Below are 19,720 nucleotides of genomic sequence, written 5' to 3'. Positions count from 1 at the left end.
CCTTTAAGCAAGTCACTTCACTTCTCTGGTCTCAATGAACTTGCCTTTAAGAAAATGGAGCTAGAATCAACTGTCATTAAGGTCTTTACATTCTCTAAAGGTTTGCTTTTCTATTGAGTGATTTTTACTCATATTTTTATCCTTTTTCTAAAATCTGACATTGACAAAACATTTCTATGGCGTATGTTTTGGAATAGGAAAACTGACTTTCCATCTGCTTACACTTGCCAGATCTTTGGAAGAAAAGAATATTAAAATATTGGAGACGATACTAGTTGGTGTAGGTAATTGAGAGGACAATGTGAGTCATTCATTTCTCAGGTTTATTTTGGTATATTCATTGGCCTTAGGTACAAGCAGGTCTAAGTCCATAGTGGTGCTGAGCAAACATCTCTTGAGTTAATGTCTCTTTCTCTTTCATAATAAATATAGCTTCTCTCTTATTTAGCTGCATTACAGGCACTAAAGAGGAAGAAGAGGTTCGAGAAACAGCTCACTCAGATTGATGGCACACTGTCTACCATTGAGTTCCAGAGAGAAGCCCTGGAGAACTCACACACCAACACTGAGGTGTTGAGGAACATGGGCTTTGCAGCAAAAGCGATGAAATCAGTTCATGAAAACATGTGAGTGACTCTGGTCTTCCTCTGAATCATAAATTCCCTCAGTGTTGGGAAGAACTTTTGGAACCATATGATGATTTTGGCAGGAATGGGTTTACTCATTTGAGGCTCTTTGACATGTTGAATAAAATACGTCTCAGAGAAAGATTAAAGGTTATAGCAACAACAACAAGAAAGACCAGGAAAAAAGAAAGGGCATTCATTTTTGCCTGTAATGTTTCCCGGTTACTTTATGATTGCTGGAAACTGTACCTCTAAATATTTTAATTCTACAGTTTAAAAAAGGCTTCAATTTCAACCTGTGTGAGGGTTTTAGATCTATGGGATAGTGGCTGTCAAACTTTGGAAGGAATCAGAATCACCTGGAGAATAAATAAAGAGAACACAGATGCCCAGGCTCCTTGAACTTGCAAAGTGTTTGGGTCCATGTGATTCTGATGCTAACTAGTGTCTGAGAACCACTGACACAGAAGAACAGTCATGAGCATGGATTTCGGGGTCAAATTTTCTGGGCTATAATCCCAGGTCAACTGCTGACTATCCCTTGGGCAAATTACTATACCTTATTCAGTTTCCTTATATGTAAATTAGAGATGATAATAGTACTTACTTACCTCGTGGTTATTGTGGGATTCGATGAGATACTAGATATAATGCACTTAGTATAGTTCCTGGCACAAAGTGAGCACTCAATAATTAATATTCACAATTTGCTTTACATTCACACTGGGCAATATGTCTGGGACCTGATCCTTTCCTGATACTGGACATGATAGTGGAACCTGGGCCAAGGATGCACAAGAGCAATGAGTGCCTAAGAGATGTAGACACATTTCCGTAGAGTGGGAAAAGGTGAAAAAGGTGGCAGTTGGGGGCAGTGAAGACAACCGTGCCAACATTTTCTTTTCTGAATAATTCATTAACAATCAGCCTTCATTTTGACAGCTTCAGGGAGACATTAGATTCATTATCACAGTCAAAATTCTCTACTGCTTTTGGATACTAAAATGTATTACAAAATCAGCCTTTCTCTCCAGGCAGCTTGGCAGCATCATACCATTGTATTACATTTGAGAAAAATTTGTTCCCAGGCCCAAAGTTTAGCGATACATTTCCTTTTAGAAATAAATATATTTGTTTTATATTTATTATAAATAGGATAATAAGGTTTAGAGATAAGGGATGGTCATAAGGAGGTAAAAGTATTCTTTTGGATTATTGCATGAAAATATGTCAAAATAGCTCTTATAGAATCAGAGAAACTCACAAAAAAATTACTTCCACTGGGAATCAAACTTTTGATATTTAGACTACTTAATAATGAGGGACATTGTTACTTCTCTTATATCCAATCTGTTTGGCCTAGTTTCAGAGTTGGAGGAATTATTCAGAGACAAGCTACTTTAGAAACATTCCAGAACCTGGCATGTAGACACTGAGATGCTTAGGCGGGTGTTTAGCAGCCAGTGAAGCTCAGGTGTTGGAAAATGTCTTCAAAGCGGCTATCCATCCTGAGCCAGTGGCTACCTAGATTTATTTGCTGCAGTTGCCGATTCTTCTGAGGGCTGTATAAGTTTAATCCTGCTCTCTTTAGTAACCTCTCAGGGCATCACCGCTATGGGAAAACCCTCAGGGAGCCAGGATCTCAGAGCTGCTAAGTGTCACAGAAAATAGATCTCTAGACCCAGCGTTTAGCTTCAACAAAGGGCTGCTGTCAGATAGGGGCTCCTGAGAGCTGCCAAAAGCTCATTTGGTTCCAGTGGTCCTGGTGGTCTGTGGCAGTGTTTCCTGCAGAGTTGATACACAGCAGCATGTATTTAAATTTGTCATATGCCCTACCAGACAAAATTTCAAAATGGGTCTATAAATACTGATAGTTATAAAATACTTTTATTTTTAGTGAGGTCCAAATGTAATAGGTATTTACTTAATGTTTGTAATATATGGATTTTTAAGTTTTAAGAATATAAGTGATCTTTAAAGTTTATAAATATCATCAGGAATATATATCCTACTCAAATAACTAAGAACGTATATTAAATGAACTGCCTTTTAAATATAGGATTATATCTAAACTCATAAGTTAAAATTCTAAAATGTTCAACAAAATATGATTTCCCAGGGATCTGAACAAAATAGATGATTTGATGCAAGAGATCACAGAGCAACAGGATATCGCCCAAGAAATCTCAGAAGCATTTTCTCAACGGGTTGGATTTGGTGATGACTTTGATGAGGTACGTAAGCCAATATGAAGAATGCAGGATTGTGGCTGCTGTAAAGAGTAGGTTCCCGTCGTATACAGTAGGCAGCTTCCCTTACTACTGAAAGAACAAGTGATATTTGTCAGAAAGGTACTTCCCTTAAGAGAAAAATAAAGTGTTAGTAGCTCTGATTTAAAGGAAAGATTAATATAGTTTGGCAAACAGCCACCTAGTTAAGTTTTCAGCTATTAAGGAAAGAACAGCATGTGATTATGTAAAGTTAGTGACTTTTAATGGTTGAAGCCTAAACAGCCCCATTACGAGGAACTGAGTGCTCCCACATCTGGGTAAAACAAAGTAGACTTTGTCATTCTGCATGAAACAGATGTATCATGCTCTGTAGCTGTTAAATTAGAGGTTAGGCTGCCTCTGTTTATTACTCAGACTATGAAACCAAATAAATGTGGAGTGGCATTATTAACACACACATTCCATTTAGATTAATCAGTCCAATAATACAGACAGACTATAATTATAATGATGATGTCTGCACTGTGAATTTCAATTGTTCTGCTCAAAGCACACACAAGTGGGACTACTACAGATATTACTACTTAGGAATATTTCCAAAGCTTGGATTAGCATGGCAAAGAATCCAACTTCCTGCATATATGTGGTATTAAAAATAATACGTTTAGCAAGTAAGACCTGGTTCCGTGGAATCCCCAAAAATGAGAATGGGGTATCAACACCTTTTAAAAATGGTGTAGATTGGCCGGGCGCGGTGGCTCAAGCCTGTAATCCCAGCACTTTGGGAGGCCGAGATGGGCGGATCACGAGGTCAGGAGATCGAGACCATCCTGGCTAACACGGTGAAACCCCGTCTTTACTAAAAAATACAAAAAACTAGCTGGGCGAGGTGGCAGGCGCCTGTAGTCCCAGCTACTCGGGAGGCTGAGGCAGGAGAATGGCGTAAACCCGGGAGGCGGAGCTTGCAGTGAGCTGAGATCCGGCCACTGCACTCCAGCCTGGGCCACAGAGCGAGACTCCATCTCAAAAAAAAAAAAAAAAAAAATGGTGTAGACAAGGGGTCAGCAAAAATTTGGCTTGCAGGCCAGATTCTTCCCATGACCTGTTTTTGTACATCCCATAAGCTCAGGATGGGTTTCACAATTTTAAAGTGTTGTAGAAAACGATGACAACAAAGGAGACCATGGGGTAGAAGAAAACATGTAGCCTGCAAAGCCTGCAATATTATTATTTGGACCTTTACAGAAAAAGTTTTTCAACTCCTGATGTAGACTAATAAGCATCTAATGAGTACATTATGATATGGTGGAAAGGACTCTGGGCTTGTGTGGACATCTGGGCTCTATCGTTTGTTAAAAACTTTGTGTAAGTCCCTTTTACTTTTCTGACTCTTAGTTTTCTTATCTATGATAATGAAGATTATTGGATCACTGGATTATCTCCAAAACATCTTAAGTTCTAAAATTCTTTTCTCAATGGTCTTAGTGTTTGGTACCTAAAAGATGAAAATGGTGGAGGAGACAATTGCTCAGTTGTTAACATATTGCTAAAGAAAATATTAATATGTTTCTGCTGCTGTTGATAATGATGACGTATTATTGGCAATTTTGGGCATACATTCGGCATAGGATAGCTTGTTTTGCCGTTACTATATTTATGGTATTTGTCCCTAATTGTTTTGTGAGCAGAAATAGGACACCAGGGTATTCATTCTGATGCCATTTTATTCATATAGCCTGTGGAGATCCATCAAGTACACCACTATATTGACTGTGCTATTTCATACGGCCCAATGCTATACACCTTAATATTTTCTTTTCTTTTTATGAGGTGAATTTAATAGAGGTCAGACAATCTTTAGTTTGCTGCAGTTCTGATACCCACTGACTTAATCAAATGTTGTGTTTGGCTTAAATATCTTCTCTCTTTCCCCACATTACCCATTCCCCTTTACTCTTTCCCCACAATACTCACATTAATATTGGATAATTATTTGTTTATGTGCTTTCCTCCCACATTTGAGTGTAAGCTCCTTGAATATAGGGAGTGTTGATTCAACTTTGCATCCCAGCACTGGGTTCAAAACCTGTCCAGGAGTCAGTGCTCAATAAATTTGTTGAATAATGAATGAATGATTCTCTCATTTGTTATTCTTCCATGAAAGAAAAATCTACTTGTTTGAATATAAGGTGTCCCAAGTCATTTCTAATAGTGAGGACCTCATAATTCTGTCAATGACAAGTTTAGTTGTGACTCCCAAACGCTCTCTGAGAGGGGTTAGACTCCGCTTGAGGACTTATGGAGCCAGTGAGATCTGAACTATCTGAGTCATCTCAGAATTGGCATAAGGTGACTTACATCTTTAAGGTCTCAAACTAGCCTTTTCTCTCAAAAGTTTTTGGAACAGAGAATAGTTTAAGATTAAATCAGACTCTCTCAGACTATTGCTAAAAGAAAGAAATACGGTATACCTATCTTGAATTGAACTTTTCTTAACCCAGATGCACAGCATAATTTATATTGGCTTTGGTGATTTGATAAAAGAACCATAGTATCTTTGATTCTTTTTACTCTCTGTGCGTTATGGTTTTGCTATACCTGTTGTTTTATTTTCTACAGCATTCGCCCAAAGAAAAACATTTATTTCCACCAATTAACATTTTGTGGATTCTAAACAGTAGAAAAGAACACATTGGAAAGATGACAGGCAAGGTGTAAATTTCCCAGAAACTGTGGGGAGGTTATATATTCAGCTAGCACAAATTACTTGAATGGCTGTTTACTGAAGTATTAGAAGATTAACTACAACAAATTTGCACAACCCAGAATATTCATTTTTTAATCATTGCTCAGTGTTGCAAAAAAGACTTAGTTTTAAAATAAATATTCCATTTCACTGGGTTCTCACATATCAATTGGGTAGCAGATGTTCTTGTTATTGTGTTTGAGGAAACCCACGTCTTGAAACGTTAACTTCGTAATTCTTCCTTTCTCCTGTGTTCAGGATGAGTTGATGGCAGAACTTGAAGAATTGGAACAGGAGGAATTAAATAAGAAGATGACAAATATCCGCCTTCCAAATGTGCCTTCCTCTTCTCTCCCAGCACAGCCAGATAGAAAACCAGGCATGTCCTCCACTGCGCGTCGATCCCGAGCAGGTCTGTTACCCAACTCAACGACATGTGGTCAGAGAGTTGCCTAAAATGATAGCCAGGCCAATCCTTTTTAGCACATGTTTTTGATTTCATATTGAACATATTTTTATATGTAATTCATACCTGTTTTCTATGCTGAAAGTGTGAATCTCACCAATTCCAAATTTTTATCTATTTTATGTTCCAGCATCTTCCCGGAGGGCAGAAGAAGAGGATGATGATATCAAACAATTGGCAGCTTGGGCTACCTAAACTAAAACGCATTTTTTGATACGTAAATTAATGAGCTATAGATAAAAATACAAAAAATGTTTTTGCCAAGTTCAGAAGTTAACAAAGACTCTGTTTTATAATCATACTGAATGAATAATTGTGTTTTAAGCCTCCTAAGTAAAAGTAAAAAATGCGTCATTTGTATACATATACTCAGTGATGGAGGCCGGGCACGGTGTCTCACACCTGTAATCCCAGCACTTTGGGAGGCTGAGGCAGGTGGATCACTTGAGTCCAGGAGTTCGAGTCCAGCCTGACCAACATGAAGAAACCCTGTCTCTACTAAAAATACAAAAATTAGCGGGACATGGTGGTGGGCACCTGTAATCTCAGCTACTTGGGAGGCTGAGGCAGGAGAATCGCTTGAGCCCAGGAGATGGAGGTTGCAGTGAGCTGAGATCATGCCACTGCACTCCAGACTGGGCAACAGAGGGAGATTCTGTCTCAACAACAACAACAAAAAAGATGCATTTAGTATAGCTGGGAAAAATAACATTATTTCCTATGCAAATGATGTGTATCCATGTACCCATGGTAAATGTAAATATACTGTGTCTCTTTTGGGAGCAACTTCTAGTAGAGGAGTCTTTCATGAGTCTCTACATAAGTAGTTTCACTTGAGTTTTGCAGTTTGAAATCTTAAAGGAGCTTTAATTGACATTTATTATACCAATTAAACTTGGAATGGGGCAATGGATGCATTTCCCAAAATGTCTGAAAGCACTAACAGCTTACATTGCTGAGTGAGAATCTCCTGGGTGTAATTTAGCCACTTAGGGATCTGCATGAACACTCCCAGGCCGTTATGACGCTGTTATGGCTTCAGTGTATAAATGCATGAGTGTTGTTTCTGTTCTGTTTGATGCTCTCTTGTATATTTATTTACACTTTACAGAATATTCCTTGTAAATACATAAAAATATTGGCAATTAAAAGTGTGTATTGAACAAAATGTTGGCCATTATTATTTTTAAATGAAAATAAATTACAAAATTATGGATTACCCATAATAGATCATGGACCATCAAATGACAAATATCATTTAATAAGATATTTTAGTATTCTTGCCAACATTTTGCTTGCCAACATGGTGGAATGGAAAGAGCACTAGACCTGATGGTAGGAGTCCTGGGTTTCAGTCCCTGCTCTGACACTAACATGAGCCATAGACTCTCTGAGCCTTTGTTTCTTCACTGGCAAACCTAAGAATTGGACTGGATGATTTCTAATGATTCCATCCTGCCACAGACCTTTTGCACATTCTGTTCTCCTTGGCAGTCTTCCTACCCTGCACAGTGCAGGTACCAATCTTACTTATTCCTTAAATCTTAGTTAAAAATGTCCTTGTTTTGGGAAACTTTGCTTGATTGCCCAGACTAACTCAGATTTTCCCATAAATAATGGTTTGCTGTTGCAGTGCTCTGCCTTCTGTTATTTCTTACCATGGTTTATATTACATATTTTCTTGAATGATTCTTTAATTATTGTTGCTCTTCCCTGCTGAGCTGTGCTAACCATGAGGGCAGGGACTGCATTTCTTTTAGTTCAATAGTTGATTCCCAGCATTCTGCAGTTTCTCATCAGCAGGCAATCAGTCAATATTTATTAAATGAATGGCAATTAACTGTTTATATCTTTCGGGCCATGGTAGAATAACAGGATCTAGATTTACCTTATACTCTTAAACAACTGGAAAACTGGACAAAATACAGGAAACAAAATTTTTTCAGACATTGGACAACAGGCAGCACTGGACAATGTTTCCTGGGAAGAGAAACCAGTAATGTGAGCACTTCCATGGCCCCAGCCCCTGCCTACACAGGGAAAGGGAACCCAAGTAGAGCCTGGTGGTCTTGCTGAGTTGAGAAAATTTGTGGGGAAGAGTGCTAGAAAGGAAGTTTCTGCAGAGATTGAGATTGAGAGAGAGAAAGAGAGAGAGAAAGCCATAAGCCAGAGGGCATGAGCTATCTATGGTCTGAATGTTTGTGTACCCACCCCCTAAATTCATGCATTGAAATTCTCACCCCTAAAGTTTGATAGTATTAGGTGTGGGACATTTTGGGAGTTGATATTATGAATGATTAATGAGATTAGAGCTCTTATAAAATAGGCCCAAGGGAGCTCATTCATAACTTTCCTCCATGTGAGGACACAGTAGGACACAATAAAGAAGGTGCCATCGATGAACCAGAGAGTGAGCCCTCACAAGACACCAAATTTGCTGATATCTTGATCTTGGACTTTCCAAACTCCACAACCATGAGAAATAAATATCTGTTGTTAATAAACTACCCAGTTGATGGTGTTTTGTTATGGCAATCCCAGCAGACTGAGAGAGAGAGAGAGAGGGAGACAAAGAGAGAGAGAGAGAGAGACAAAGAGGGCAAAGTGGTGGTGGGGGGATGGGGGAAGAGAGAGAGGGAGAGGCCAGAACTCTGGAACTGAGCAGAAGAGTACTTTCAAATCTTCCTCTGAGAACCAATCTACATACATGTGTGAGGAAACTACTGACATCAAGAAGAACTGCTGGGAAGACAGGCGGATCAATCTCCAGAGCACACACAGGTCCGGGAATAGCTTATACACCCATTAGCCAGAGTGGAAAGACCTCCTAATACAGGAGGAATTAGGTTCAGTTCTCAGAAGGGTATTGCTTCAGTAGTGGGGCCATATTATCCCTAGACTAAAGAGCAGACCCCACAAAGCCTGAAAGCAAACCTCAAAAGTATCAAATGATTCCAATTGACTAAATTGCATCCCAGAACAAAGCCCCTAAATACTTAAAGAAATATAAAAACTATCAATTAACAATAACACAATGAATAAAAGCTTGGCACCCAATAGCATAAAATTCACAAAGTCCAGCATTGACTTTGTTCAATGTTCAAGCATGCCAAGAAGCAGGAAAATACAATCCAGAACCAGGAGACAAACAGTAGGAACAGACTGTGAAATGACAAAAGGCAAGATTTTAAAACAGCTGTTATAAGTATACTCCATATGTTCATTAAGATAGCTGTAATGAATATACTCCATATGTCCAAGAAAGGAGAGGAAAGCCATGATCATGATGAAGAGAAACGTGGAAAATATTTTAAAACACCCAAATTGAAGTTCTGGAGATGAAGAATACATGATCTGAAGTGAAAAATGCAGAATATCATGGATGGCATTAACAGCAGATTGGACACTGCAGAAGAAAAGATGAGTGAACTTGAAGACATAGTAACAGAAACAATTCTAATTCAGATACAGAGAAAGAAAAACACTAAAAAAAAAAAAAAAAAAAAAAAGCAGAAAAGAACAGAGCAAGAGTGAGCTGTGGGACCATATCAATCAGCTTAACATGCAGGTAATTGGAGTTCTGAAATGGTGATGGTGGGCTGGGTGGATGAGGGGCGATTTGGCAGAGGAAATAATAGAAAAAAACCTTTGAAGAAATAATGGCCAAAAAAATTCCAAATATGTTCAAAATTATAAACCCACAGTCCAATGAAATTCAACATACCTCAAGCAGAAGTCCCTGTATTCTTCAATAACAAAAGTAATTGTGGAATGTTAAAATGTCGAAATCTCATGAGTGAAGTCTGGGACATGTCTGAATATCTCTCCTTACTCTAGTTAAAATACACATGCCTACCCAGTTTAGCTAGACCCGTGAGATCCAAAGAGAATCCATTAACCACGTGAAATGAGCACTCAATAAAGGCTAGTACAATTGAGAAACTGAATTTATAATTCCATTTAATTTTCATTAGTTTAAATGTAAAAACTGACACGATTCATTTATTTAAAAACTTTAAGTGTGTTCAGAACACCTTGGGTATCTTATTTTCTTTCTTTCTTTTCTTTTTTCTTTTTTTTCTTTTAATTTTTAATATGAGGTTTCACTGTATTGCCCAGGCTGGACTCAAACTCCTGGGCTCAAGCAATCTTCCAGCCCCAACCTCCCAGGTAGCTGAGAATATAGGCATGTACCATTGAATCTACTTTTTTTTTTTTTTTTTTTGAGATGGAGTCTCGCTCTGTTACCAGGCTGGAGTGCAGTGGCCTGATCTCGGCTCACTGCAACCTCTGCCTTCTGGGTTCAAGAGATTCTCCTGCCTCAGACTCCTGAGTAGCTGGGACTACAGGCGCATGCCACCACACCCAGCTAATTTTTGTATTTTTAGTTGAGATGGGGTTTCACCATGTTGGCCAGGATGGTCTCGATCTCTTGACTTTGTGATCTGCCCGACTTGGCCTCCCAAAGTCGTGAGATTACAGGCATGAGCCACTGCGCCCGGCTGAATCTACTTTGTTAACTGTAAAATTTATGAAGTCTTTATACAAACCAAATACTTCAAATGGAAATTTGCATCTCATTTAAAATGCTAAGTGTGAAATATGCATTGGATTTCAAAAACTTAATATATTAAAAAGAATATAAAATATCTCAAATAATTTTATATTGGTTACATGTTAAAATATTATTTTAGATGTTTTGGGTTAAAAAAAATATATTGTTAAAATCGATTTCACCTGGTTTTTAAAACTTTAATGTGGCTCATGGGAAATTTAAAATTACATAAGTAGCTTACATTATTTTTCTATTGAGTATTCCTGGCCAAGACAAAATCCTGGATACTGGAGAGTATACAGATAATGTATGACTTGAAATACTAAGATGCTAAAATATTAAAAAGAAATGTTTATAAAACATGATACTTTACCATGAAATGAAATGAAAATACTTTGACATAAATCATAATGCTGCTCCTCTGTTGACAATAAGGAAGAATTGAAACATGAGAGAATAGTTGTAAAAGTAGATCATCTTTGGACTGAAAGTTATGAAAAAGAATAAAGATATTAATCAGACATCTAAGAGTATTTTTGGTAAAGCATCCTTAGAATGGGTAGACTTGTTTGGAAGTTATAAATTCTGGTATGTTTGCTAACAACTGGTCCTACTTTTTACAGGGGCACCTCAGTGGTAGACCTCAGTTTGGGCAGTGCTGGATAACTAGTCTGTTGGTATTCTGCCTTTTTAAATAAAATGTTTTCTGATAAATAAGGTTTTTTGTTTTTTCCTTTTTGGTTGTTGAAGTGCATTCAATATAACTTAAGAGAAAAATTTGTATTTATTGGAAGGAATTTGGATATTCCAGAAATGAAAACAATGTTTAAAATGCAAATCTGAGGAGGGTCACAAACCAGGGAGGCTCTGGAGGTCAGGGTATCTCTGGAGTTACTCCTTCTGAGTATTCAACTTTAGGGAAAGTAAGCTATCACCATTGTGAGTAAGCTGTTCTACTCAAGAGTCAAATTCCAGATGCAGAACATTTGGTTGGCCAAGCTTGGTTTATGTAACGGCCTCTGAAGTCAGTCATCTGAACCCTTATAAACTGAGGAGCAGGAAGGAGGGTGACTAAAGTATAGTGAAGGTGATCCCACCTGAAGAAAGGGGAATGGATGTTGGCCACCTAAAACCTAAAAACACCACTTACAACAATAAGTGTCCATGCAATAACGGAGAATAATTACATCTGAATTGCAGTATTTCCTCATTCTTGGCAAACATAGAATCTGAGCAAAGACTTCTTTAGCAGAAACTGGGGTAGCAGATAATTTATACACTGCAATTGTATGTGTCTTACTAAAACAAGATGGACAATGTATTAAAGTTAGCAAGCCTAGCAAAAAGAAAGAAGAAAAAAGGGAAAAACCCAAAGAAGCTAGGACTAATAAAGATATCTTAGTACCATTACATGATGTCCTTAGAGAATAAATTGATAAAGTGTTAGCCAATTTCTAGTTCATCTCTCCACTTCCTTTCCCCCATCTCCTGAATTTAAGATGGACATTAATGTTTCCATTGGAGAAAGTGTTTGTTAAAATAGCTAAAATCCTCTTCTAACTTCAAATTCACTTTGCATCTTTTGTTTGTTTGTTTACCAGAAGTTTTATTGCACTATATACAGGATACTTGAGCTATTTTTTCAGAAGAAAAACGCTCAGTATACATAAAAGGAGTATAGACGGCAAAGCAATAGAGTTGTTATTTAGAAGAGAGATGTACAAACTATAAGCAAGTAGGCAATGCTTCTGATTACGAACTATTCTTCTGAACATGTCTAGTACTCACAGTCTATTGGAGGCAATATCTACCTTATTTAATTATGATATCAGAAGAATTAAGTGTTGCCTTTCAAAAGTCAGAAAACACTCCAGTTTAGGCTTCTCTGTGGTGCACTGAAAGAGTGACATGTATGTGATTGATTATTTTCATTATATAAATACGCACATATACACACATGCATAAATATGTATGTATGTATGTAATCTATGCTTAGATGCAAATTTCATATACTCTGTATATATTGATACAATATGTGTGTGTCCTGTGCTCTTTTGATAGTCTGCTGCTCTTTGTCTTCAATTGTTTTCTTGTACTTCCTTACTCCAACACTTGCTCTTCTTTCATTTGCCTCATAAATACAAATCTTTCCTACATTTTCTATGATTTAGTTATTTGTGGTCTCTCCCTTCTATAGTCTCTGTAGATCTTATTTTAAATTATAGCTTCAACTATCACTTCTATGGGAATGATTTAGAGTTCACACATAATTTCGTTCACTCAATCAATATTTATTAAATATCTATTATACCCTGAGATCCAAACTAAGTATGAGGGTTAAAGTTTAATAAAACATGGTCCCTGTCATCATGTATGTTTATAGCCATGACCTCTGTCTCAAGCTCCAGTCAATTAGAACTTAGAACTTAGAGGTATCTTCTAGTTTTCCCGCCATCTCTTCAATAGCAGTATCTTTGTCTTAAAATCTATTTTGTCTGATATTAGTAGAGCTTCTCTAGTTCTCTATTGGTTACAGTTTGCATGGAAACTTTTTTCATATTTTTACTCTTAACATACATCTGTGCTTTAATCTTAAGTATCTTGTACACATCTTGTAACGTATCATGGTTTTTTAATCTATTCATCAATTTCTTTTTCATTTCTTTCTTTTCTTTTTTTCTCTTTTTTTTTTTTTTTTTGTGAGATGCAGTTTCACTCTTTTTGCCCAGGCTGGAGTGCAGTGGCGCAACCTTGGCTCACTGCAACCTCTGCCTCCCGGGTTCAAGTGATTATCCTGCCTCAGCCTCCCGAGTAGCTGGGATTACAGGCGCCTGCCACCATGCCTGGCTAATTTTTGTATTTTTAGTAGAAATGGAGTTTCACCATGTTGGCCAGGCTGATCTCGAACTGCTGACCTCAGGTGATCCACCGGCCTTAGCCATCCAAAGTGCTGGGATTGCGGTGTAAGCCACCTTGTCTGGCCAATTTCTACCTTTTAATTAGGGAGTTTAATGCACTGATATTTAATGAAAGTACTATATCTGCTATTTTCCTTTTTGTTTTCTGTATGCTTACTGTGGTTTGAATGTTTGAGTTCCTCCAAAATTCATGTTGAAATTTAATCCCCATTGTGGTATGATTAAGATGTATGGTATTTTGGAAAGTGATTAAGTTGTGAGGGCTCTGCCCTTGTGAATGAGATTAATATCCCTATAGAAGAGGCTTCAAAGAGCTGCCTGGCTCTTCAACTCTTCTGCCATGTGAGGACACAGCATTTGTCCCAGTTTCCTCTTTTGTTCTTCTGCCATGTGAGGACACTGTGAGCAGATGCCCTCCCCAGACACTGAATCTGCTGATGCCACGATCTTGGACTTCCCAGCCCTCAGAATTGTGAGAAATGAATTTCTATTGTTTATAAATTATCCAGTCTGAGTTTTTTTGTTATAGCAGCAGAAATGGACTAGAGTGATATGTCTGTTTTGTTCATTAATTCCTCCATTTGTTCCTTCTTTTGTGTTAAATATATTCTGAAATTACATTTTAATTTTTATTTAATTTAGCTGACCACTAATGGAACAGAGACTTCAAGGGGTACATACAGTGAAGAGTAAAGACTTACAAAATTAGTTTAGAAAAGTAATTAAATAAACAACTACAACAAGAAGCAACAACAAACACTATGGAATGGGTTATAATATTCAAATATATATTATTCCTAATATTGCTTTCAGCAAAAAAAATATGAGACACAGAAAGAAACCCAAGAAAATATGGCTCGGGCACAGAAAATATATTCCACAGGAAAAAGTATTATTTAATTTTTTTCCTTACTACATATTTTTGGGTTATTTTATTAGTGGTTCCCTTGAAGATTACAATTAACACCTTAATTTGTAAAACACTAGTTTAGATTAATAAAAATAATTTCAATAGTATACAAAAACTTTATTACTATAGAACTCCATTCTTTCCCTCTTTTATGCTGTATAAATTACAGATTTATACATTATGTGCCCATCAACTAAGATTTATAATTACTGCATTATGCACTTGTTTTTTAATAAAATTTTAAAAGGAATTATAAACAAAAAATGCATTAATACTGTCTTTTATAGTTATTTATGTAGTTACCTTTGCCAGTGTTCTTTATTACTTTGTATGGATTCAAATTACTGTCTAGTGTCCATTTATTTCAGGGTGAAGAACTCCCTTTAACATTTCCTGTAGGGAAAGTCTGCCAGCAATAAACTCCCTCAGCTTTTGTTTATCTGGGAATGCCTTAATTTCTCCTTCATTTTTTTGAAGAACAGTTTTGCTGTTTTGGTTGATGAGTTTCTGATGAGTAATCTGTTCATCTTTAAGTATCTCTTGTACATGATGAGTCTTTTTTCTCTTGCTGCTTTCAAGATTCTCTTTGTCATTGGCTTTTCACTGTTTGATTACAATGTATCTGAGTCTCTTTGAGTTCATCTTATTTACAGTTTGTTGAACATGTGAGATATTTATTTTCATGTCTTTAATTTGGAAGGAATGTGAACATTATTTCTTCTTTCTGTTCCTTTCTCCCCTCTTTTTGGGGTTCTCATTATGTATACATTGGTAAGCTTGATGGTGTCACATGGGGCTCTTAGGCTCTGTCCACTTTTTCTTCATTTTCCTTCTTTATGCTCCTTACACTGGAAAATCTTAATTGTCCTGTCTTCAAATTCACCGATTCTTTCTCTGCTGGCTCAAATTTCCCATTGAATCCCTCTGCAAATTTTTCATTTCACTTATTATATTTTTCAACTTTGGAATTTCTATTTAGTGCTTTTCAAAGAATTTCTTTCTCTTCATTGGAATTTTCTGCTAGGTAAGAAGTTTTTCTCACACTTTCCTTTAGTTCTTTAGAAATTGTTTTAGCTCTGAATATATTTGAAATCAATTAATTAAAATCTTTGTCTAATATGTCCAACATCTGGTCTTCCTCAGGAGCATTTTCTATTGATTGCTTTTTTTCATATGTATGGACCATATGCTTTCTTATTTCTTGGTGTGGCTCATACTTTTTGTTGAAAAGAGGATATTTTGAATATTATGTATTTGAATTTTATAACCTATTTCTTAGTGCGTGTTTTTGTTGCTTCTTTTGTGGTTGTTCATTCAGCAAATTTTCTGAACTAATTTTATGATATCTGTATTCTTTGTTCTATATTCCCCAGAAGTCTCTGTTCCATTAGTGATCAGCTAATAATTAGACAAAGATTTTCTTAAATACCTGGAACTAAAATATATTGAATAATGCAAAATCTGTATAAAGTGGTAACACTCTCTGCACCTTTTATCAGTTCCCAATGAGAATCTAAATGATTCCTTAACATTTCAGAGAGACTCTTGTTGCCTTGAATGTGACATACAAAGTCTGCACTACATGGGAAATAAAGCTTATATTTGATTTATGCTTTCAGCTGTTCATGTATCCATCAACAAATACTACTTGATGACAGGTGTTGTGAATTTACACAAGACACGGATCCTACTCTTAGACAGATCACAATCTAGTTGTGTGACTCTGGGAAGGTTCCTTAATCTTGCTGAGACTTCAATCCTTCCATGACATAGTAGGAATATTGTTGTCAATCTCATTAGATTGTTATGAGAATTAAATGGAAATATGTATGTAAAGATAGTGCAGTATCCAATATCAAGTTAATGCTTAATAAATGTTTTCTCCCTGCACTTGTCTATTCTCAGTGCAACAGAAGCACTTTAAGTAGCAACTATCATCATCCGTCATGTGTTATTTATATGCCAACTGAGTGCAAGGGGTCTCATTCAATATTTTATTTAGTTTATTTAAAAATAACGATGAAGTAGGTGTTAATATAATAGTTATTAATTGATTAACATAAGTAGTCATTAAAAGAACGAGTGAAAGTGGCTCAAAGACATTAAACAACTTCCTGAGGCCATGCAATTGATACATTAAGATTAAGAGTTTGAATTCAAGTCTCCTTGAGTCCACTATCTACATTCTTAACCTCTTCCCTACATTTTTGTTGGTACGAGTGCTTTCCTCACAAAATGACACAAACATAAAATTCTTAAGGAAATAATAGTTCCAGAGTAGTAGCTCCATAGAACCTATGGAAAGACCTTTTCTTGCCTTTCTTTGGTTGCAGAGGGCAACAGAAAGCCAGAAGGGTCAGCATGGCAGAGAGGTGGAATATGAAAAGAGTGAGTACCTTGTAGTGTCAGCTTAGATTCTGGTCTCTCTACTAACATTTCTCCTAGAAGTTTATTTTAATTTGGACAATGAAAAATTATATAGGTTTAACACTGTGCAATAAACTTCTAGGACACTGAGCCAGACTGACAGGCTCTTGACATTTTAATTAACTAGTTAATTTTTCTGACAGACTTTTTCAAAGAACATTCCTCAATTTTGCAAAGACAGAAAGCCAACATCAAACTAAAAAATTATGCCAATAACAGTTCAAACACTGGTAAAGAATATTCCCTGTAGCACCTATTTGGAAAGTCAGCCCTTCTGTAGCTTAGTTCTTAATCAAAGTTGAGAGTTCAAGATCAGAAATATTTATGTATGTTTGTATGTATGTATGTACATACGTTTATATAATTTTTATTTACCTTCTGGGGTACATGTGAGGTTTGTTACACAGGTAAACTCGTATCATGGGGGTTTGTTGTACAGATTATTTCATCACCCACATATTACACTCAGTATCCGATAGTTATCTTTTCTGATGCTTTCCCTCCTTCTGCCCTCTATCCTTAAGTAGACCCCAGTGTCTGTGGTTCCCCTCTATGTGCCCATAAGTTCTTATCATTTAGCTCTCACTTATAAGTGAGAGGACGCAGTATTTGGTTTTCTGTTCTTACATTGGTTTGCTAAGGATAATAGCCTCCAACTCCATCCATGTTTACACAAAAGACATGATCTCATTCTTTTTTATGGCTTCATAGTATAGCATGGTGTATATGTGCCACATTTTCTTTATCCAGTCTGTCATTGATGGGCATTTAAGTTGATTCCATGTCTTTGCTATTGTGAATAGTGCTGCATTGAACATTTGCTTGCATGTGTCTATATGGTAGAATGATTTATATTCTTCTGAGTATATACCTAGTAATGGGATTGCTGGGTCAAATGGTAGTTCTGCTTTTAGTTCTTTAAGTTCTTTTAGGTCTTTACTACTTTCCACAATGGTTGAATTAATTTACGCTCCCACCAACAGTGTATAAGTGCTCCCTTTTCTCCAAAACCACACCAGCATTTTTTTTTTTTTTTTTTTTACTTTTTAGTAATAGCCATTCTGACTGGTGTGATATAGTATCTTACCGTTGTTTTGATTGGCATTTCTCTAATTATTATTGATATTGGGCTTTTTTTTCATATGTTTGTTGGTCACACGCATGTCTTTTTAAAAGTGTCTGTTCATGTCCTCTGATCAGTTTTAGTGGGGTTGTTTGTTTTTATCTTTTAAATTTGTGTGAGTTCCTTATAGATGCTGGATATTAGACCTTTGTCAGGTGTGTAGTTTGCAAATATTTTCTCCTATTCTATAGGCTGTCTGTTTACTCTGTTGATAGTTTCTTTTGCTATGCAGAATGTTGATAGTTTCTTTTGCTGTGCAGAAGCTCTTATGTTTATTTAGGTCCCATTTGTCAATTTTTGCTGTTGTTGCAATTGCAAAAGCACTCCTTAACAAGCCTTATGTACTCTTCTCTCCATCTCAGACTCTGCTCCCCAGGGAATCCTGTGACACTCACGCAGCTAGTAAAACATAGGTACTGAGCACAGACAAATATTTGAGCACACTCAAATACTGAGCACACTCAACAAATATTTGTCAAGTCACTGTTTCATCTGTTTTTTTGTTTAGTTGGTTGGTGCCATTTGTTTATGGTACTTGTCCTCAAGAACCTCACAATCTAATCTGTTGGCCATGAAGAGGCAGGAAAATTATATTCTAAAGTGCGTGGTTTTAAGATGAAGTCAATAAATCTAAGTTTAATTACTTCAAACAGGACACAAACATTCTCTAAGTTTAAGCTTTGTTTTATTTAACAACACTTTCAGAAACCCAAAATTTTAGCAATGATATTGTAAACAGAGTAAACAGACAGCCTACAAGATGGGAGAAAATTTTCACAAACTATGCATCTGACAAAGGTCTAATATCCAGCACCTATAAAGAACTTAAATGTACAAGAAACAAAAAAAACAACTACATAAAAAAGTGGGAAAAGGACATGAACAGACACTTTTCAAAAGAAGACATATATGTGGCCAATAATCATGAAAAAACAGTGTGACATCACCGATCATTAGAGAAATGCAAATCAAAACCACAATGAGATACTATCTTACACTAGTCAGAATGACTATTATTAAAAAGTCAAAAAATAGCAGATGCTGGTGAGGTTGTGGAGAAAAAAGAACGCTTATTCACTGTTGGTGGGAGTGTAAATGAGGTCAACCATTGTGGAAGAGAGTGTGGCAATTCCTCAAAGACCTAAAGACAGAAATACCATTTGACCCAGAAATCCCATTATTGGGTATATACCCAGAGGAATAAAAATCATTCTGTTATAAATATCCATACACGTGTGTGTTCATTGCAACACTATTCACAATAGCAAAGACATAGAATCAACCTAAATGCCCATCAATGATAGACATGATAAAGAAAATGTGGTATATATACCATGGAAAACTATGCAGACAAAAAAATGAGTGAGATTATATCCTTTGCAGGCACATGGATGAAGCTGGAGGCCATTATCCTTAGCAAACTAACACAAGAACAGAAAACTAAATACTGCATGTTCTCATTTATAAGTGTGAGCTAAATGATGAGAACACATGGGCACAAAGAGGGGAACAACACACAATGGGGCCTATTGAAGGGTGGAGGGTTGGAGAAGGGAGAGGATTAGGAAAAATAACTAATGGATACTAGGCTTAATACCTGGGTGATGATATAATCTGTATGACAAACCCCTATGACACAAGTTTACCCATGTAACAAACCTGCACATGTACCCTTGAACTTAAAATAAAAGCTAGTAATCCTAGCTACTTGGGAGTAG

General features: G+C 36.6%; 1 protein-coding gene across 1 annotated transcript in view; it reads left to right on the top strand.

Moving 5' to 3' along the window:
* The window catches only part of LOC105483509 (charged multivesicular body protein 4C), a 32,309-nt gene extending 20,980 nt beyond the window's left edge, over positions 1–11,329 (top strand). Inside the window, exons 2-5 of the mRNA XM_011744394.2 lie at positions 449–626; positions 2,746–2,860; positions 5,862–6,015; positions 6,200–11,329. Of these exons, the coding sequence (XP_011742696.1) occupies positions 449–626; positions 2,746–2,860; positions 5,862–6,015; positions 6,200–6,264 (512 nt within the window). The 3' untranslated portion in view covers positions 6,265–11,329. The remainder of the gene's footprint in view (positions 1–448; positions 627–2,745; positions 2,861–5,861; positions 6,016–6,199) is intronic.
* Positions 11,330–19,720: the final 8,391 nt, after the last annotated feature.

The sequence above is a fragment of the Macaca nemestrina genome, chromosome 8 (assembly GCF_043159975.1).
Source record: "Macaca nemestrina isolate mMacNem1 chromosome 8, mMacNem.hap1, whole genome shotgun sequence".
Taxonomy (NCBI): domain Eukaryota; kingdom Metazoa; phylum Chordata; class Mammalia; order Primates; family Cercopithecidae; genus Macaca; species Macaca nemestrina.
This window is presented reverse-complemented; position numbering and strand designations above follow the sequence as displayed.